Here is a 23,015-nt window from a genome sequence, read left to right as displayed (position 1 = left end):
ACTCTCCCCAACAAAGAAAGACCCTACCTTCAAATCTTGGTTAGAAGGATACGCTGGTGCCTGTGTGAATTTCCTAAGGCAGAGACCCTTTTCCCAAAGATGACTCTGGAATGTTCTCAAGGAGTTTTCCATAAGTAGCATTTATCCCTTCTTATGATGATAGTTTGAACTGTCTTCTTAAACAATTTAATCTAAGCTCAGCCACGTGAGTTTAGAAAAATTTCATCATGACTTAAGGAAAAGCCAAAACTTAGCTGTCTACCCTGCACTGTCCTTACTAGCACTAGGCAAGAATTTCACACAGGATTTTATAGAAATATTGATTATAATACCTTTCCCTTATAAAGCAATGAAACAAATTTTCTACTTAATACAGGGAATATTTTACTTAATCTGAATGTGTTTAGTTTATCAAAGATTATTACTGAGCATACATCTTGAAAGAAACTAGAAAAAGTACCAGGTTTATTATTTTCTGCCAAATATATATGTCCTCTACCAGTCAGTGAGAAACAGGAGCTCCTAAATTCTACTTCAAGTTGAGAATACATTATTACTTGGAAATAATTTAGCTTATTTAAAGCAATTATTACATATTCTGGAGACACGGCACAGTAAGGTCAGAGTGAGAGCTACCATCTCCGGGCTCACCCTGTGGCGAACTACCCTCAGTGCTCCACGGGCATGACACTATTTACTCCCTCCTAGAACATCAAGGTTACCAAGGTCACCAAGGTTGTTATCCCATTTTACAGCTGAAAAAAACAAAACAAAACAAAAACAAAAACAAAAAAAGAATGAGGCTTAGAAAGGTTAAACAAGGTCATACAGCTGGCTATTCAAACTCAAATCCAGACCCGAGTCCAAAATTTGAACTCAATACCTATCCTTTACTTCCTTTAGAACATTCTACTATCACTATATTTATATTTTCACATTATATTATAACATCTTTGAGGGGAAGAAGGTAATCAAATATATTTTCTGGATCAAGTATTAAATTATGTTCAGCATGATTCTCGTTTTTCATTTACTTGGGGCATTTAATTTTTTGAAAATGAAAAGATCTGTATGAAACAAAAATATACTGTAGACCTCTGGTCAACAAAATATGTGATGAACCTGAACACCCCCAATCCCACACCAGGATCCTAACAAAGAGGTCATTATACCCGAGGCAGAGGCCCACTGCAGGGCACTCACTAATTGGCTCCTTGGTAGCCTAAAGTAGCAAACACACTTCCTCAGGAACCTACCAGGCACGGAGTACAGCTCCACGACTCCAACTAAGAAAGAAATGGTAGAATTACCAAACAGTGAGTGAAGAGCTAACGATACAAGAGTACTTAGTCATTATTTATAAAATATTCCTTCAAAATGCATCTTGCCTTTTTTTTAAACAAGCTTTCTGGTTATTTACTGAAGTAACTGTCTATCCACTCATTCTCCAACTTAAAAAATCATCTTTGATGGTCAAGAACAAGCTCAAAGGCCTCTTCCTTGAAGAAGCATTTCTGAATTTCTAGTGAAGTGTTCCTTTACCTTTTCTACAGTAAATTCTGTCTGACACAATTCCTTCTGACTGGACTATGGGTCACTGCTTACACGTTCCTATCCCTAGCTGTGTAGTTACTAGGACTTCGGTCCTCTATGAATCTGTCTTCAAGCCACCACCCCTAAGCCCTGGCAGGGCTCCACATACATGTCTGTTAAAACAATTTTTAAAAACTGGCAACTTGAATTAAGCTTTACTCTAGGCTGAGCTGATTCATGTAACTGCTATTTAAGTGGTATTAGCACTTTTGTCAAAAAGATTTCTAAGGTTAAAACAAATACATAAAAAACAAACATTGTTACCTGACGTAAGAAGATACATTATATTTAATATAATACATATTTATAGATCACATTTTAATATTTATATTACAGTTATGTCATATATTAATACTAGAATATATTTAACACATTGAATCAAAGGGCAATAATTTATCCTTAAAATACAAGTTCGAGGAGACAACTGTCAAACGTCTGCATCCCGATATTCTTAGAAACTAGCTAAATGTGTCAAAAGAAAATTATTTCATAATCAAATTAGTTGCTTTATTTTCTATCGCCACTGCTATTTAGAATACCCCTTCCACAGGTACCACCACTACCGCCGATTAAAATATAGAAACAGTCCATGTATTTCAAAAGTTAAAGCTTTATTGTTATGGCAAAAAGTAACTGCAGGTGATGTGGTCACAATGGCCCAAAAGGAAGGGTTCTAAACACAGAAGCAGGGCCTGAAAAAGTAGAGTTCACAGAAGTAGGGCTAAATATAAAAGAAACAGAAGTTATTCTCTTGTGAGAAACTAACAAAAGGGGTCCAGCGGGGACAAGATTTAGTAAAGCCGAAACTGCTGGAGAGAAATACATGCAGTAATTACAATTCTAAGGTGAGCACACTTGAAATGCATTAAATCCATAAGCAATTACTGAAATTTGCACTGCTATGTTCAAAGAAGCCAAGTGTGTTTTGGTATTTAAAAACAAATGCTCAAGAACTGTATTTAGTGTGTGGATTCTAACTTGCTTGTCTTCAACAACTCAAAATACATAATTTCTATCTGTAAAACAAAGTTCTAAAATAAACAAGACAGGACCTCATAAAAAAAAGAAAGAAAGAAAGAAAGAAAAAAGGAAAAACTCAAACCTCTCCCAACAAGATGAAAATGCCAACTTTGATTCAAAGATAACAGACTTGACATTGTTGCTAATATAGATCTTCCCTGACTCACAATGGGGGTTACATCTCAATTAACCCACTGTAAACTGAAAATACTGTAAAATGAAAATGCATTTAATATCTCTAATCTACCAAACATCATTGCTAGCCCCGCCTATTTTAAATGTGCTCAGAACACTTACATTAGGCTCCAATTGGGCAAAATCACCTAAGGCAAAGCCTATTTTATAATACAGTGGTAGATATCTCATGTAGTTCATCAATACTGTACTGAAAGTGGAAAAGAAGATGGCTGGATGAGTGGAGAATAGTTTTAAGTTGTCTGCCCTCTCGATCACGGGGCTGACTACAAGCTGTGGTTGCTACGGCTGCCCAGTCTTACCAGGGAGAATCCTATGGCATATCCCAGGCCTGGGAAAAGATCAAAATTCAAAATTCTGAAGTATGGTTTCTACCAAATGCATATCACTTTATCACCATCATAAAACTGAAAATTTGTTAAGTTGAACCATTGTGAGTGGGGGGACGGTCTGTCCATTTACAATGCAATTTCATCAAATTTAACACACTGATTAAAGACACATCATCAGAGCTCTCATTGTTTCTTCTCCTTTACCGACCCCCCACCATCCCGACCTCCACATACAAAAGAAACACATCTCCAAGATGTTCCCTTCTTTTCCATCCTCACCGCCAAGCAACTTACATCAACTCTCACCTTCACAGCCCTGCTAACTTTCTAACTAGCTTTCCTGACCCAAGTCCTCCCCCTTCCCATTCCTGTCTCCACCAGACTCTCCCATGCTACAGGGCTATCTAAGACTTTACTCTGATCATATCACAGCCTAACTTAAAAATCTTCATGGTTCCCCACTGCCTCTACAACGTCCAGTCCTTAGCTTGGAATGGAGACCTAATATTTACATGCCCATTTCTATGAAGTCTAAGAGCAGGAATTTATATTCTACTAACCTCTGACTTTCTTATATAGTAAATAATCCAAAAATAACACAAATGAAAGTGCCATTTGATTATCAGACCTGAAATTCAGAAAAAAATCATCTAGAAGGACTGGAGTAGTCACATGGAGGAGGCAAAGGAATGAATCAGGAGACCTGCAAGGGCTTTCTTTTTGTTCTTAATCTTCAAAATATAACATATTTATGATAATAAAGGTCTACTGACTGTTGGGAGTTTTCTGAAACAAAACTCGATTCATACCCAACAATTTCAAATTTATGGAGGAAATAACTGCCAAATGTCTGAAATTGCGAATATCAAGTCTCAACTAGAGAGTACCATAAGAGCAGGATAGGAGCTGTACATATCATGTAAAAACTATGCTGGTGAAGAAGAGCCTCCTCTCTGGCCTAGATCCCAACAACTTTAAAGGGGATAAGAAAAGTAAGGCTGGTTTAGAATAGACAGTTTTAGCCAACAGGCCACCAGTGAAAAAGAAGCATAACAACAGATAACTAAAATAATTTGGAATCAAATAATTTTACATCTTTCCAATGTATTATTCTCAAAATATACATGTTCATTCATGGTAATTAATGAAGATTATTAATCTATATGTAACAAGCTTGTTGGTTTGACAAAGAAATAATCCTCTCAAATTCTACCTTAAAAGTTAAAATCTACATATTGATTTGCACTGGGGTCACTAGAATATAATCTTAATACTTTCTTATCAGAAACCTCAGGAGGACTTACACACTATATCTTGTATTTGATCATATCATAACAACCTGTTCTCTTTAACTATTGGACTCGTCCTGTTATCCTGTGTCCAGTGCCTAAGAGCTCGTTAATTACCTAAACTATATCTCCATAGGTCTTGTTAATTACCCGTCTCCTGTCTCAGAGGACCTTGTTAATAACTTGTACAATCTCTCTAAAGAGGTCCTAACAACACATTAAAATTAAAGATGCTTTTCTTTTAGCACCTGTCAAGTGCTGTAAATTGAGAAATTTTCACATCAGTTTATTAGCCTACAGTAGTTTTTGTGGATTTTTTGGGCTGGTTTTCTTCTTTCACAAAATCTCTCTGTATCTCAATCTCTCAACTCAAAATAATAATAATAATAACAACTCGGCAAACTTTTGTCTTTTTTTGTTACAGAGCTTTTTTTGTTTTCAATTTTGAAGTCTATAAATATCAATTTGCATTAGTGAGTTAGCAAAAGGATGGCATGGTTGGTATCTGCAAATTAACCCATTGGGAGATGTACCAATTAATGAGAGCTATTATAATGAGTATTAGGATGACAAAGGGTAAAAAAGTTTCAAGTAGTATCTGGGGAGTTTAGCATAAAAGTTCTAGTTAGTGTTAAGGGAACTAATCATATTGCATATTTCATGTTCCTAGTCACTGTTTCATTGGATACATTCTGCAAATCCCTGGACACTAATGGATTAATGGCTCTAAAAATCATCTCAAAAGTTTTTGTTTTCTGTCTTGTAAATGAGGCCACAAATTTTCAGCTGTGTAAAAGATTTATGGCCTGTCATGAATGAGAGGCAAAATTATCTTTACTATTAGACAAACAGGAACAAAAAATAAATACTGTTATTAAAATAAACCTTATACATGTTAAGGTTTATTATATTTATTATACTAGAGACTGAGCTTTAAACTCACACAGGGGGAAAAAAAAAGAAAAGGCCCTTAAGGACCACTATAAAAATGAAAGTTTTGAAACTATGAATAGGATCATTTCTTTTGGAACATTTGTTTACTCTAACTTTTTAAAATCAAAATGCAGGCCTACAGTAAACAGTCTCTTTTTTTCACGGACATGTTATATAACTTCATAATAATGACTACATGTTTATATGCCTACGTGATTTGTAAAAATTAGAAACACATTTAAATATACATTCCAGGTAACTGATTTTTTTGTAGTTTCTAAGAAAGATACGATACAATTTAGACAGGAATTGAGTTAAGAAAGAAAGGACGAAGGGAAAAAGAGAAGTAGGTCAACTTGATCCCAAAAGTAAAAGGCATACTGTCATGCAAAATTATAAAATATTAATGATAGACAGGAATTCTTGATCTTAGACACTATTTCTGTACTGTCCTAAAAAAATAACTGTTTCACCAGCTAAGCATCAAGCAGGTTTTTTCACAGTAAATACTATAAATGTAAATATATGTATATATGCCCTAATAAAATCAGTAACACCAGGAATGATATTATAAGACATACCATTAAGTTAACATAGAACAACTAGGAGTTTGCTACGTTGTATTCACAACAATACAACAGGAAAATATGAAAGGAAAGCATGTTCTTTGTATGAGTCACATACAGAATATTCACCAATCAAATTTCTGTGGTAAAAATACCTCCCATAAGTTCTTGCTTTCCAGTGAGCCTCCTTTCTAAAATCAAACATCAGCTCTTCATACAGAGCACACTAATATTTTGGGGGGAAAAATATATATATATATATAGAGAGAGAGAGAGTTTTTTTTTTTAAACATTTCAGAATGAGACATACACAGTGAATTCTCTTGACTGGGGGCAGTTCTTCAATCCGGAATCTTCTCATGGAGCCTCGGAAGAATACATCACAGATCTTCTTTTCAAGTTATGAGAGAGAGCGTATAAACACAAGCATATTTTCTAAGTGGTGTTCATCACTACTGATGTCTAGGTTTTACTTGAACTCTGAGACACTATTCATCCACAGATGCCACAAGTATTAAGCACTCAGACATTTCTGCCTGGTCTTCAATACCTACCATAATTTACATGTTTCTTAGCTATTCAGCCAAATCTCATACTCCTCTCCATGTCCCTGTTTTAGTCTGGCTGACCTCCACCTTACTTAGGGCCCAGTGACTAAGTCATCTATTCAACCATGAGTTCACCAAAACAACTCCAGATTTCTATTCATTAGTTAGAACTTCCTTTAGTCTTATGAAATAAAGGATATAAGTTGGATGAGTAATTTTTAAACCTGACTGAGAATCAGTGGGAAGTTTTAGAAATGTTGATTTTCATTTCAGGGCCCATTCATCCTAAAGATTCTAATTTAGTCTGAGATAGGATCCAACAAATTGTAGCTGAAGAGAAATCCCCAGGAGCCGCTGACGATCAGCACAAAGGAGGACATGTACTCATCTAGGTGGTATGGGGTGCCCACAAAAGAAGATTCAGCATAGCTATAAGAAGCTTAGACAGCTTAGTAAGGTAGACTAAGACCCAGACACAATATATATCCTAGAGCAGTTATGTTCTGTATCAGCAGAAATCCAAAAGGAAACACCATGTTATTAACCAAGAATGAATTAAAGAGTTCTTAGCCTAAAGGACGGGTTGAGCACACTCAGATGAGTTAAGAGGACATTCCAGGACTGAGCCAAGAAATGGGCACAGTAAGGCTTAGAAGGGCCTCAGAGGAGAGAGGTAAGGAAATTAACTTACCTAGAACAGAGAGATAAGGAACAGTAAAAGAAAAGTTGGCGAATCAAGAAAAACCTAAAATACAGTAAGTCTTTAAAGTTAGAAGAGTTTGGATTTGGTGTTACAAATCAGAGGTTCTTAAACTTTCTTGAACTAGGCTTTTCCAACAGACTAAAGTTACCATGGCTCCCGTGCCCTTAATACTAAGTAGTAGTAATGCTAAGTGTTGTGATAAATAAAATGCAAAAACTGCAGTTCACTTAATACTCTCAGAATGTCTCATTCAGATAAGGTTTAATCATTTATGGTTGGTGAGGTGGCCTTCCACATTCAGGGACCCAGGCTACCCGTGTCTTATGGCTCTGTCTTTTATGAAGATCTCCATTCAGTCAGCCTGGGGCTCAGCAAACTATTTCAGTAAACTTTGCAGGCCACACAGTCTCTGTTACAAGGACTCAACTCCACTGCTATGGCACAAAAGTAGACAAACCAGTGGCTGGGCTGTGCGAAGCTGAAACGTTATTTACAAAAATATGGTTTGCCAACATCTGGCCTAAGGTACTGAGAAAGACAGGCAATCGAGATGACTGCACAGGACATTTTCATGGACCAGACCTGGACGTGGTAGATTTCCTCTCTCACTCACTCCTGTAAGCCAGAACTTCGTCACCTGTCCCCAGCTAAGGCTCTAGCTGTGTCTCTGTTTTTCTAAAAAAAGGACATCCTGTTTGCTGAACATAGATACCATGTCCACTTTTCACTGGAAGACCAGCCTGGTGTTAAATTAGACATGGCTGTGAACAAATGATTAAAAATGGCATAACACACACGGGTTTTTTTGTTCTTGGAAAATGATCAAACTGCCGATGCAAATAAGCATTACTTTACAAACTGTGTGGGGTCAGACACACGACACCGCAGTTGGTCCTGATGACACCAAACTACCTGCGACTGTAACGAAAAAGCAAGAGTAGCCGTGATTTGAAAACACAAACTCCGGCCCAGTCACAAACCGATGAACCATCTTCCTGAAAATGCCAAGAAATCCACCTACACTTTGCAGCGCATGTGCAGTACGGGTCGCGCGGCATGCTCAGTGTGAGACAGCAGCCAGACTTCTCAGAACCGCGCAGACCACACACACAATGCGGCACCCTCACCGCACCCAACTCAGCTTTCTTCTGGGTCCACCCCGGAATGGAACCGGCTTTCCTTACTGGCTGCCCTGGGGGTGGGACATGACGGACTCTGGCCAAGGGGACAGCTGTGGAGGTGATGCACACGGCAGCCAGGCCTGACACAGAGACTTGCCACACGGGACCCTCGGCTCTTCGCCCCTGAAGCTCGACCCTGCCAGCTGGGTGGTAAATGGTGGCACCACAAGAAGGAAGGAGCCTGGCTCCTGAATAACACTGTGCAGTTGAATGACCGCAGGAGCAAAACACCACTTCCCTCCTCCCCGCCATCATGAATCAGGAGGTGACAGTGAGCGACACACTTTGACTGTGATCAGCCACTGAGATCTGGGGTTGTTTATGACAGCTGATAACCTACTTAACACAGAGATCTGAAGAAACTCCAGAAACTGCTACGTAGGGTCTGAATATTAAATTTCAAGAGCCCTTTGACACTCACTGAGATGCTGAATAATGCTTAGTTTTACATAAAAATGCACCTATTTGCCTTTGTGGGTCTATTTTTGGTGTGCCAGAAGGTCTTCCCAGCCCACACTGGGCTGGAAGAGGAGCCTAAAGGAGTAAAAGCACATTTTAGGAAATGGGTCTGCTATCCTGTGTTCACTGATTCAAAAGTGATTTGCTCTAACCCCTACCACCTACCAAGCATCAGGCTGGAGATTAAGGGCAGAAAGATAAATGAAACGCCCTCGCCCTCAAGCTGTTCCTGGTGGTGGAAGGGAGACCAGTGACTGGTCCATTAGTGAACAAAGGGATGCCCACAGACTTACACAAGAAAAGGCTGTCCCCACAAGGATCAAGGACCTCTTCCAAAGAAAGCAGGCAAGGCTTCAAAGAAGAGGGGCAGGTAAGAGGAAAGAAGCTGTGAATTAGTAAACACAGGGCAGCAAAGGGCTTCAAAGAAGCCCGTTTTCCTATTCCTTGTTGGAGTAACCTTACAAAGAACTGATTTCATTTCTTCTATTGGTTTTATGCAAGACTATTATCAGACCTATTCCAAGAATGGTAGCACAAGGTAGTATTTTTTGCGGTTTACAAGGCGATTTCGTCAGGTGGATTTTACTTTTTCTTTACCAAGAAATAATAACTCTGACTTCTAAGAAAGCATTCCTCAGTGCTTTCAAGTTTTCTGGAATAAAGAAAATTCTCCAGGTTCAATCACACCGTGTGCACTCACAGGGCAGCAGCACGCTACCCCTGCACCTGCGATCCCAGGTGAGCCGCTCACTCAGAGAACACCCCCTGGCTCCCCAGCCTAGTGGTCTGCCTTCACTCCAGTCAGCACTCTCACAGACGTCAGTCACAGGAGTCCAGGAGACTCAAAACAGCACTACTGGAAAAAATTATCCACAGCCCATGTCCTAGTGATGGCAGTCTGTGGCTTCCAAAGTGCATGTGGTTGAGATGTGAACCTGGGAAATCTAAAATGTCTCCTCTCACTGAGGGCTGATGTCAGCAGGAGAAACAGGAACACTCGGTCACGGTCACGGACAGACGAAACTCCCTCGACTGTATCCTCCCAAATTCCACTCAAGATCAAGCTGCTTTCCAGAACTTTGAACTGCACTCTCTTCCTTGATCTACTTAGAGTCAATCCTTCTTTTTTACACTGTAAATTAGAGCGACCCTTTAATTGCAAACGTATTTACCGTGAACATGGTTTGCAACACATAGGGAAAGAGTACAATATTGTCCTCATACCTGGCATCCCAAAGAACACGAAGAAGAGAAAGACTTAAAATTTAAAAATCTTGTTTCTTACACATTTGCAAGCATTTTATGCATTTATCAAGAAATAGCTCTAATTTTGAAAGAATCAGCATTTGTCCTGAAGTCACCCAAACAAAGCCTAAATCTGGCAAGATGCCACACTCACATTTAAAGCCCACAGCAATCCACGTGAACAGCCCAAGTAGAGGGCAATTAAAGATTTGAGGATACTTATTTTTCCACATGCCTCCATGATGTAAAAACATTATTTTCTTACCAGTTCCCATTTTTCTTGCTTTTCTTTGACTTTAAAATTATTTAACTTACCCAATCTCCAAGTTATCACAGACAGTTATTTTTAATTATCTTCTTCTTCTTCAAAAAAAAAAAAGTTTAGCAAAGGGAGAAAAGTACATTTCTATTTACCTCTGTAATTTAGGACTTAAGACAATATGTAGACTACGCTATATGAAACACCAACATAAAATATATGAGTAGCATAACAAAACTATGGACTCTTCGATTAAAACATTAATACCACATGATAAAAATGCATTTTTTGGTGTACAGTTTATAAAGAAAACTGAATACTTTTTAAAGCCCTAGCAAATATTTACTACTAAAAGAAAATGAAAGAAATACACTTTTCCCTTGAAAATGTTAAATGCCTACTTTCACCCATCTTTAGAAAATCAGAAGACAGGTGGGCGAGCACCGTCTAACAGGACGCTCCTTCACACTATATTCTTTTGTGAATGGTGGGACAAAACAAGGCACTGTTTTTGAATAAAAGATGATATGACAGTATATAAAACATAGTAACAGCCACCATTCACTGGCTTTATACCATGTACTTGATTTATAATTTATCATCACCCAACCCTACCACGCAGGTATTCCTTTCCTTGTTTCAAAGATGGAGACGACGAGGTTCACAGAGGTCCCAGAGCTACTGAGCCAGGATTCCCACTCAGGTCAGCATCCTATACGGTACTGCCTTAAGGAAAAACGTCTACACTCAACGGCAAACACTCTATCCTGCTTAGGACTCCAATAAATTCATCTTATTCCTTGATTAGGTTTTCTTTAATCAGCTATTCCACCGTTCACTTCTGCAAAATCCATAATCTCATCCAAAGGTATATAGTTCCAACTTGCACTAAGGAAGAAGAAAAGTACCGTTACACGTGTAGCTGCGAACTACGATTTTTGAAAATCGAATCTTTATCATGATAGTGATTATTCCTATGACCACAAGTCATCATGTAGAAAACTCTTTGATAAATTTATAGTACCCACAAGGGTCACAAAATTCCAGTAAACATTCACAAATAAAAGCTACTTCTAAATAGACATTTGATAAGGGTAGTTAACATCTACGATGAAAACCATTAATACTTAACCTAAGCCAGTATTTCTTAAAGAACAGCCCATGGGCTGCTATTGGTCCACTAATCCTCTCCAGAGAGCCCCTGAACTAATCCCTGGAAAACAATATCCAGAAACGTAACATATCACCGAATTTCTGGCCTGAATTAACACCCAGTGGTGATTCACTCTCACCATGGGTCACCAAAAGCTACGCGTTCTCTTCGTTAAGTTTCAGTATGTTTCTGGCTCACTTAAGTAGAGATAGACTAGGGTGGGGATTAAGAATTTTTTATCCTTGTAAGATAAAAAGTTCAATTCCAAAGATGTATGCAATGTTGCCTGGTTCCTTAATTGATTATAAAAATAAGATTTTTGTTAAAATCAAATAAAAGGAATTTAAAACATTCAAGTATTTAAAAGGGATATTTGATACTTTCAAGTACAGTATTTTTCAAAATAGCACAACTTCCCCCATGTTAGGCTTACCTTGAAGATGGCATTATATGTGAAGCCCTGAATTTTGTTGTAAACGGATTAGTTGACTCATAATCAAAATAGTCCTGACGATTTTCACTAAATGCGTTAGGTGATTTCAAGTCACAAGGGCTATCAGATCCCCCATTGCTAAGTTTATCGGATCTTCGGCTATCTTTTTTTCCAGTCACTCTCTCAAATAGGCTAACTTTCTCCCTTTTCTCTCTTTTATTTTCTTTTCTTACTTCAACTGATTTTGAAAATAAATTCATGCCGCTGTCCCATGATTCACTGCTTTCTTCAAATGGATTTTTCTTCCTTGGCAGTGTTGCAAATTTTTGGGGTAATGAAGCAGTCACATTTGTAAATGGGTCATTTTGTCTTCCGAAAGACGATTCACCTTCATCCACACTGCTGTCAGGTTGGTTCATTTTAGAAGTATCAAAGCTTAATGTTCTTCTGTGTGGAGATTTGAGACTTCCTGCAAAACAATTTTGTAGTTAGTACATAATCAGTGACACATTACATCACACTAGTTGACACATTCTGTGTGCACACTGCTGCTTTTAGAATGAGAGCAATTAGCTATTTAAAGATATTAACCTTTAAAATAATCAAGGAAAACAATCTTAAAATGGTGAAGCATAGCAGTCTCAAGTAGGTAGGCTAATAATAATTAGCATATTGCTAGACAATCAGGAATTGACTCAGCTCAGAAAAAAACAATCACATACACAAACTATAATGTCAAAACTAGAGGTTCTGAGGGGCACAATGGTGCTATAAATTCCCAAAGACTTTTTGCATCATTAGCATTAAACATACTTTGCTACTTCTGAACATACAATATTTTTTTATAGGAACTTTCTGATTAAATGGAATATTTATTTATGCTTCAGGCTTTCAAGACCAAAGAAACAGCAGTCAAAAAAAGACGCCAGGACATGAAAAGCAACTGGGACTCATTTTTGTTATCATTTAATAATATAAACACAACAGTGAATTATATTCACCATTATTTGTCACCAGACAAATTCTGCCTTTAATAAACTTACCAATTTTGAGCGTACTCGACACCCAATAAAGGGCTGACAACTAAGAAACTACGAAGAAATTGCAATTTTCATTTTCTAACTTCATAAGTTTGACTTTAAAACTTAAAATGGTAGTTCGGATCACTAAGGATACAATTAGATAGTGTTACTTACCACTTTCTGGAACCGCTCCAAAGGCATCTATCTGCCGTCCGAGAAGATGCGTCTGACCAATGGTGCCGGACTTGAGTTTCTCAGAAGATATGTGTGTCCCAGTTAAATCAGACATTGAATGTGCTGAAGAGAGTCGCTGAGGACCCAAAAGGAAAGGCTTTTTTGGTTTGGATTTCATCTGTATTTCACCACTTGAAAATTCAGTACTGGCATCGGGTATGTGAGAACTTGGAATGATTGCAGAAGACGTATCCGAAAATGTTCCATCATTTTTTCTACCTTTCATCTTATCTTTTAATTTTGCAAAAGGAGATCTTGTTTTGTCCTTCATTGATAAGTCAAACATACTTGCTGTCATATTGTTCCTCATGAATTGAATATTGACTTTGATCTCACCCCTGTTTTTGGCTCTTTTTCCTTGTTTGGATTCTAATCTAAACCACCTTAAAGAGAAGGAAAAAAAAACTGGGTTGTAACACGTAAGGAAGAAAGGATATAAGCTTGGTATATACAAAGAGCTTTTTAGGTTAAGCTATTCCACATCAAGGCAAACTAAGCACGAGAGCTATTATGTATCCATCTGACATAAGTACTGCTAGTGGCCTAAGAACATTTGTTCATGTTAAAAGACACTGAAGTAAAGGCCAGGAAAGAATTCATCAACACACTACTCCCGAACATCATACAATAATGACCACATTTTTAATAATTAAATATTTAGCCCGTTTTTCTTCTTGTAAAATCTATTGAAAGAATCTTGTTAACATCGAAGACCACTGCATTATGGTTTGCTAACTGTGAAAATTACATAAGATGTAATTTAGATTCATATAAAGTGGGTCAAAGCCTTCTCCTGAATAAAATATGAAAAATGAGTAAAATGTAGGAAGTGACAAATAGTCACAAATCCTGTGAAATTTTTGAAAAAGCAAGCTTAAATGCTTCCTGTTAGAATCTATTTGCTTCACTTACTATTGCTACTGTAACAGCACCAAAGAAAAATAATTTTAATTGGAGCCAAATCTTGTGCTTTCATTCAGTTCGCTGAATCGCACTGCCCATTGTCAATGATATTACAATAGTCCCCCCTTATCCATGGTTTCGCTTTCCCTGGCTTCAGTTACCAGCGGTCAACTGTGTCCTGGAACTTCTGTGTCCTCAGGTCAGTAGTAGCCTAATGCTATGTCCCAAAGCCTACGTTATTCATCTCACTTTGTCTCAATACAGAGGCATTTTATCAGCTCTCATCACCCCCAGGAATGGTGAGTAGAGGACAATAAGATAGAGAGACCACATCCGCATTATTTTTATTACAGTATGTAACTGCTCTATTGTACTACCTATCTCTTGTTGTGCCTAAGTTATAAATTAAACTTTATTATAGGTATGTACATACAGGGAAAAACTCACTATATCTAGGATTGGGTGCTAGCTACGGCTTCTACCCCCATGGGGGTCTTGGGACGTATCCCTGTGGGTATAAGGGGGCTACTATATAAGCCAAATTTATTTTGGTTTTGTTCATAGTATTGTTATCCATGAGAAAGCCTCTGGTGGGGTCAGTGATACAAGTGGTTAATCCACAGGGAAACAGCAAAAAAAAAAAAAAAAAAAAAGACAAAATCAAGCCTAGGAAAGAGTTTCTACAGTGTTTTCACATTACTTAACAATGAAGCATAACTTGCAGACAGGTTATTACTTAAATACGGTTCTAAGAGAGTATAACAAATTTTCTTAGCTACAAAGGAACTCTGATCTAATTTTACATTAGTACTTTCTCTCCTTGTTACCAGGAAGATATCCAGAAGCTTATGTTTACTATCCATCAGGTGGAAGATTAGTTCATGAATCTTTCCAGGCAGGAGGGAAAATTGGCACACAACATCCATACTACTTCCATCTCGGCAAGTAACACACAAGAGAAATATTTTCCTCATTAATTTGAAGCAATTCAGTCAATTAAGATCTAGGTGCATCAAAACAAGCAGTTTTTTAAAAATAAAATATTTTCTTGTAGGAAGCATTATCCCAAGACCCCAAGTTGAGACCCCCCCTTGAAGCAAACAGTGAAGTCTGAAGACACAGGACTAGAAATGAGAAATGACAGAAATAAACTCTGTGGAGTAGAGAACCTTGAACAAGATACATTTAGCACTTGAAAAGCAAGGTTATAGCCCCAGTTATTAATTCCCAGTTCTGGAAAATAAAGCCATTTTCAATGGGAGAGAAATGCTTCTGATGGATGGTACGTGGGTAATACTCTGAAACATCTAGGCTTTACACAAACTAATGACTACACTGTGGAAGAAGTGTGCCAAAAACAAAAAACCCAAGCATGTCCTCTTCCATGTATATAACAAATCAAAGCAAATCTGAAAAAAAAATAAACCAAAAACCCAATAGATGGAAGGAGGAATAATCAAAACTCACTGAATTTCAGAAATAAGACCAAATCAATCATCTACTTTTTAACATCCATTTTTCATAGATGAGGGACTTGAGGCACAAAGGCGAAGTAACATCCCAATGTCAGATTAAAGTCAGTAAGGAAAATTTCCAAGTTGATGAATAACATCTGCATGAAAATAGAAGTTCTTTACTAGTTGATGAACCACATATGTCAATAAGGTTAAAGGCAGGGCTGGCCATGTGTTACAGGGCTCTGTGTTCAATCAGGAGGCAGTGACAACCAAGGAGGAAGGCAATGCAGGTTTTCTACTGCCAAAGGGTAAGCTCACTGAAGGCAGTCTGCCTTGCGCTCCATAAATATTTATTGAATATTTTTTGCTAAAACTATACTCTTAACACAACCACGCTACAACTCTGTGTGTGTGTTGTGTCATTTTGTTTTACGGTAGGGAACACAACTCAAGTACGCTTTAAAGAATCAAGCAAGTCAGTGTTGGAATACAAACTCGAAATACAGTGCCTTCTCCACCCTCCCCCCACTTCAAGACAAAAACAAAACAAAACCAAAGAAACCTGCGAAGAATTTTAACAAATATATAAAACTTAAAATTTAGGCATGACAAACTACTTTAGCTGCTTTGTTTTGAAAGTGATATAATGGGGAAGTCTTAATGAGGCCATCAAGAACCATTCCGGAGATAGCACTTACTTTCCCAGGCTTCAAAAAGATAGAATGAAGACACAGCATTTGGGGCTTAGTGGATTAATGCTGATTTTTTTCACCTCTGGAGTGCTGTTTTTAAACTGTATATGGCCTCTGTTCAATTTTTAGTGGGCACAGGTCCATGTTCAAAAACCACCACACATGTGGGAACTATTCCCAAGCAATTGGTGCTGTGTGGTCAGGAACGGGACAAGATTGGCAGGAAGGGTGCCAGGGGCCAGGACACAGGTGCACTGCAGAGACTCACACAAAAGTCCTAAAATCTGCATGTGTTGGAGTCAAACCTAACTCGAGGGACTCTGATTGTTATTACTTTTCATGAGCATTTAAAAAAACAACAAAAAACCCAAAAACATAACATCACCCATTCCTGTTGTAAAAAAAAAAAAAAAAAAAATCAATAGATATTACATAACAGCATGAACGATTTTACCATTCTATTATTAAACACTGTATTATTTCCTTAAATCTCATGCCAGAACCAACCCAGACACTCGTAAAAGTGGGAGATACAGAAGTTCTCTTTCCATGCCCCATTCAAAATGTTCTGGCTCAGGCCCTTCCCCTTGCCTTAAAAGAAAAAAAAAAAAAAAAAAAAGAAAAAGAAAAGAAAAAGAAAGAAAGAAAGGTATTTAATTTCAAATTATAAAAATAAGTAAAGTAATAGTTTTAGCCATCACACTTCTTTGCCTATCATGACACAATTGGAAAACAAGCTGTAAATACTTGTCTTCAGTGTCAAAGAGTATAAAGTGTCACACCCAGCAGTTTCATGGGACTTCTAAATCAGCTGGTAGCCTTCATCACTCATACCAGTTTTCTAAAAAGCACTTGGGGATATGCCGACAAGGCTCAGCACTGTGCAGAATATTAAATATCTTTCTTGCAATACACCGGTGGCTCAAGTTCATCTTGTACTGTGCCACATGCACAGCTGTGCTGGAAAAGAAAGCTATTAAATATATTAAAAAACTAGAAATATTACCAATAAAGACATCTCATCAAATATGTGGTCCTCATTTATCCACAACGAAAATGGGATTTGGTAACATCTGAAAATCACTTTGCATGCAATAACATCACAAGCCCTGTTAAGAACATTTTAAAGCATTTTCCCCCTGAAAGTTCTAATCAATTTTATATAGTAGCCAATAGAGATTTTCTTTAGGGAAACCACAACAGGAGAATTGCTTACAGCCAAATATACTGTTATTCGGATGCTGCCAAAGATAAGGAGTAAAACAAGACGGAATTTTAAAAGCTCATTTCATCCTCTGAATCTCTGGATTCACAGTTGGGCCTACTTTCACTCAGAAAATTTAGATTTTAGAGAAGGCCTGTAATAAGTCATTAACATAAAAAGTATCAAAAAGCGCAGATAAAACTTGCAGTCACAATATACTTAAAGTTTACATTCAAAACACTTGAAATATTAGAGAGTAAGTGTCATCCAAAATTGGTAACTTGAAGCAAATTATTTAGTGATTATCCACTTTTCAGTTTCAACTTGATGGAAAACCCCTCAGAGGAAACAATACCATTTTGGAGGTAACAAACAGTTATCAAAAATCATTGGAATACATTTAACTTCACATTTTTTGAAACTTTTCTCTCCTTTTTCTTAAAATATTGTTATCTCCTAATTAAATATTTACCGTTTTTCCTCCTGCATTCCTAGTACTTATCTCTCTACCCTTTTACCCTTCATGTATAAACCTTACATGAAGTCCTGATTTTTTAAAAAATCTACTAAAAACTCTAATCAAAGGAAGGCGTACAGAAAATATTAAGTGACACTTGTTTTAAAATATAAGAAATTAACATGAACTTCAAGAAAGTTACCATTATCAAAAGTTTTTAAAAGCCAAATAAACTTCAATTATGATTAAAACACCAAAGCTGCTTTGGAAACTTCTTGTCCTCTTATAAATTCAACCTGTATTTTTCTCTCATTAATTCCGATAATCTTAAGGTTCTCTCAGATCAGAATAATTATAGGTTTAAGGAAGGGTGAGTAAACCAATCTCTAAAAACATATTATTTTTCAACTTAAGACATAATATCTAAGTGCTAATTTATATTATCCTTTTTTAAATGAGAATATATCTATCCTAAGCTTTAAAGTCGTAGGTTAAAGGTCATGTTTGCAGTGAAGATGTCATTAAAATCACTTCATCACAAGAATTGAATCACTGTCTCCAATCTGAAAGCACTGAACATAGTCTAAACACGCCGGATCTACAAAACTAATTATGAATATACTAACTCCAATATGTTGTAAATTCACAGAAAAATGTTATTCAAGGTTAAGATTGTACACATTTTAAAATTTTTCTTTTAACAGCATTAGACTCCATCGAGATGTACTGACCCCGAAAGATGGTTAAGCTAAAATAAAGGCCAACTTGTGTTTATAGAGCTGCAATGAAATACTGAGCTCTAAATTTGGTAATTTATCTTTTGACAGCTTCAGAGTTCAATATGAGACCTTACACTGGTAGATTTAATTTTCTGATGTTACATTTCCGGGAAAATTGTGATGTTTAATGATCACAACAATTTGAACACATGTTAAGTTTGGGTTGATCAACAATGTGATCCAGTCCTCTTGTAAGTATGAAACAATGTCAGTTTACTTAAAATTCAGTGCAAGATATTCAATTATTTAAGATGTTTACCTTAAACAAAAATAAGAGAGTAACGGATCATTAACGCCTTCATTTAAAAAATATTTCTTCACAAGGGCTATTTTCACTTCAGATTCGTGCAGATAGGGTGCTTAAAACTAGGTCATATTTCAATGCAAAAACCAATGCCCAAGCTATACAAATAATTTCCAAGAACACAATATCCATAAATAAGATAGAGTTAATCTCCCCCAATTCAAAATAAATTACATAACTTACTCTGTTTTCCTTCTTTGTTTGTCCTCAAAGATGTCATTGAGATTGATTGCCACCTGCCCTAAAAACTTATCCAGACCCACCAGGGACCTGTGCATAACTATGAGGAAAAGAATGTATTTCTCTGGATTCCCCTGCATTAGCAATCCAGGTAGCTCAAAAGAGGCCTCCTCCTTCCACACTGGCTCAAGGGTTTTCTCAGCTACAGAGGTGGAGTACTTTTCCTTGCCCAGCTGAATTATAGTGTATGTGTCATTGGTGCCACTTTTGCCTTTTGGCTTAAGATCTTTGGCTTGGAGCACTGTGACCTGCACGTGGGTAGGAAACCACTTTTGGGCTTGCTCGGCCAGCATCATTCTGTCCTTTTTCTCTGCACGGAGTTCTCAAGCACAGGCAGTGCCCCTCCCGGAGGGAGAGCCTAATTCCTTAATCACTGCATCCTAAGGGCACTTAAGGGCGACAGGCAAACTCACAGCTGCCCAACTTCCCCAGGGTTCACTGTCAAGCGCCTCGCTGGGGCAGCCCGGGGGCACGGCTGTCCTGGGGGTGCCCTCTCCGCTGCAGAAGCCCAGGGGCCCAGCATCCCCCGGCCACGCCGCCCAGGCCTCCGCGCGGACCCCCGCGCCTGGCGTCCGCACCTTCACGCGCCGCCGGCCGCGGGCACGGACCCTGGGCGGCGGCGGGCGGCTCCTGGGCCTGCGGGCAGGTGAGGCCTGGCCGCCAGAGCCCCGCGGAGGGCTGCGCGGGAGGGAGGGCGCCCCCCGCCCCGCCGCCTAGAGCTCTCCCGCCCAAACCCGCAGCCCCCCGGCCCCAAGCCTGTCTCCTCGCGGCCGGGCCGCCCCGCCTCCTCCGCGCCTCCCGCCCGCCCGCGCCTGTCGGCGGGCCCGGCCCGGCTCCTCCTTCCGACCCCGGTAATACGAACCGCCGCCGGCTCGCGCGGCCTGGCTCCCTCTCGCAAACCTCTCCCTCTCCCTCCTCCTCCTCCTCCCCCTCCTCCTCCCCCTCCTCCTCCCCCTCGCCTCGGCTCCTCCTCTCGGGCGGGGGCGGGGTGGGTCGCCTGGCCCTGGAGCGGGACGGGGGACAGGGGACACGGCCGCCCCAGCGCCGGCGGGCCGCGGGCTGCAGGGCGGCGGGCACGGGGCTCGGCCTCGCCGGCCGGTTGCTCCTAACACTCGGCGGGCGGCGGCGGTGGCGGCACTTCCGGGTTGGCCGTCTCCATGTTGATCTCGGGAACGCGACGGGGCGGGGCCGGGCGGGGCCGCAGGGTCAGGGGTCAGCGCCTCCCTGGTTGCCGTGACGACCGGGGGGCGCGCTGCGCGAGCTCCCCTCCCGGGGCTGGGTGCCCCTCCTAGGTTTCCCGGGCGCTGCTGGGCCCTGGCACGGCGCTGGGCCCCCGGGGACGTGGGGCCTGCACAGGCCAGCCGGGGGGCTCAGGGGGAGCGGCGGAGTGCTCCTGAGTGGAGGCAAGCAAGGCCCGGGCCTGCCGGGTCTAGGGAGAGACCCGGGTTCGGTCTTTGGAAACCAACACGGTCTGGCTGTACCCTGATGCCTGGAGCCTGGTACGGAGCGGGCGTCGGATAAATGGTGGCGGGGTGCGTCAGCCTTCTTCCCGGACCGAAAACACGCTTTTCCCCAACTCCTTACCCACTGTTCGCAAATTCGCTGGAAACACATCCCCCACCCCCAATGGAAGAAGAAAGGCAAGCAGATAAAAAGAGCCCAAAAAACACAGGAATTTTAAAAGATCGGGAGAGACGCTGGGCTAGAATCAAAAGACCTGGTTCCTACCCCATGTCTGCCGCCATCATCAGTCTGTGTGACCTTGGACACGTCATTTCCCTTCCCGACACTCAGTTTCTTCAGGGCCAAGAAGACTGTGTCTCCACTGGGCTCCTGAGCCCCTGGTGGACCATCCAGCTTCCGAAGACAAAACCAGAGATGATTCTCCTTCACCAAGGGCTGCAGCCTGTTGCCTTACCTGCACCTGAGGGCACAACCTGATGGACACCAGTGCTGTTGGAAAGGAGGGGGGTTTTTAAGAGAAGGAAATGGAGATGTGTTAATCCCGAGCTGTTCCTGGACTAACCAGATCTAGTGGGGAAAGTACGGGTAATAGCTGATGAGTCAGGAGACTTGCTGGGGTGTCCTGCCTCTGCTGGAAATTCAATATGTAGCCTGTGATGGGCACTTCGCTTCCTGAGGCAAGAAATCGAGATTCTGGAAACCTCTATCTCTTGTCCATGCATTGTAGATAAAATGGCTTTTGGGCTGTAGATAGCTTTTTATTTTATTGTGACTAAGATGGTTTGGAGGAGTATTCTGGGGTAATGTACATTTCTTAGCATGGTGTGGCACTGAGTCGCCTTTTGCCCCTCTGTTTCTCAATTACAAGAGACATTTATATAACTACTTTTTTTTTTTTTTTTTTTTTTTTACCTATACAGGCCTCCTCATGTTTTTAAACTTTTTTTTTAAGATTTTATTTATTTATTTGACAGAGATCACAAGTAGGCAGAAAGGCAGGCAGAAAGAGGAGGAAGCAGGCTCCCCACTGAGCAGAGAGCCTGATGTAGGGCTCTATCCCAGGACCCTGAGATCGTGACCTGAGCTGAAGGCAGAGGCTTTAACGCACTGAGCCACCCAAGCGCCCTATATGACTACTTTTTTAAATTTATTTCTGCTCATGTCTTATCTTCCCAATGAAATTCTAAATCCTTTGGACTGCCTTGTGTTTCTTGGAACATCCCTTCACAGTCCCTAGCGTTCAGTAGGTACTCAGTTTCTTGAATGACTTAATGCCTCTTCTCCCTTTATAGGATGAACTTGGAGAGTAAAACAATTTGATAGATACGCATATACTTTTCCAACTAACAATGGCCATAAAAATAAGAAAGGGTGTTTATTATCTTTTTTATTTTTATGACCATTGTTAGTTGGAAAAGTATATGCATATCTATCAAATTGTTTTACTCTCTAAGTTTCAAAACTTTTCCATTTAAAGACATTATGTTCCCGTCACCCTGCCGCATATAAGCTAAGGAAGTTGATGAAATAAACGGATGAAGCATTAACACCAAAAAAAAAAAAAAAAAGACATTATGTTCTCCATGTTCCTCAGTTTCCCATGCTTGAAAGGTACTAGCTGCAGCCCTTAAAACTGGGGTAATGTACATTTCTTAGCATCGTGTGGCACTGAGTCTCCTTTTGCCCCTCTGTTTCTATATAAGGAAATATATATGGTTCTAAATAAGGGCCTGTTCATTAAAAATTTTTTGAGTGGATGTATGCAAGTCCTCAATATATTTGTGTCAGAAGATCAGTCACTGAAGAACCTCAGTGGGGGAGGGATACCGTCTATATTATTTTAGTCTTGTGGAAGGAAAGTACTTTACTAACACTAAATGGCAACAACACAAACCTCAAAGAACACCCAGATTCTAGCATATTCTTTCAGGGACCCACTGATACTTACTAGTGTCTATAGGTTTCCTTTCATGTTAGGAACTCCCAGTTTTTTAGTGTTGCTTGCACACAGTGGCTGGTGTGAGTTCTGCATGAAGTAAGTGCTCCAAAAAGAGACACTGGATTAGTTTACCACCAGAATCTTCAGGGAAATGAACTACAGATAAATCATAAATAATCCTGAGCTAGACTCCATCTAGAATGAAAAGACCTGGCTTTAGGTCATTCTAGGGAAAGCATACTATCAAAATTAGAAAAAAAAAAAAAAAAAAAAGCAGAATTTTCCATCTCTGAGACACAGTGCATGAAAAGGCCATGTGTGGAAAATAAAACAAAACCATCATCATACGGTGAATATAGCATCTGGATCCCAGAGTGGGCAGTTGTCTACTTTAAAGAAAAATATTCTTTG

General features: G+C 39.7%; 1 protein-coding gene across 1 annotated transcript in view; it reads right to left on the bottom strand.

The window, feature by feature from the left end:
* Positions 1-19,981, bottom strand: part of RAB11FIP2 (RAB11 family interacting protein 2) — a 45,277-nt gene extending 25,296 nt beyond the window's left edge. The window contains exons 1-3 of the mRNA XM_059173062.1: positions 19,145-19,981; positions 13,106-13,548; positions 11,910-12,378 (exon numbers count right to left, since the gene is read on the bottom strand). Of these exons, the coding sequence (XP_059029045.1) occupies positions 11,910-12,378; positions 13,106-13,548; positions 19,145-19,497 (1,265 nt within the window). The 5' untranslated portion in view covers positions 19,498-19,981. The remainder of the gene's footprint in view (positions 1-11,909; positions 12,379-13,105; positions 13,549-19,144) is intronic.
* Positions 19,982-23,015: the final 3,034 nt, after the last annotated feature.

The sequence above is a fragment of the Mustela lutreola genome, chromosome 4 (assembly GCF_030435805.1).
Source record: "Mustela lutreola isolate mMusLut2 chromosome 4, mMusLut2.pri, whole genome shotgun sequence".
NCBI classification, from domain to species: domain Eukaryota; kingdom Metazoa; phylum Chordata; class Mammalia; order Carnivora; family Mustelidae; genus Mustela; species Mustela lutreola.
This window is presented reverse-complemented; position numbering and strand designations above follow the sequence as displayed.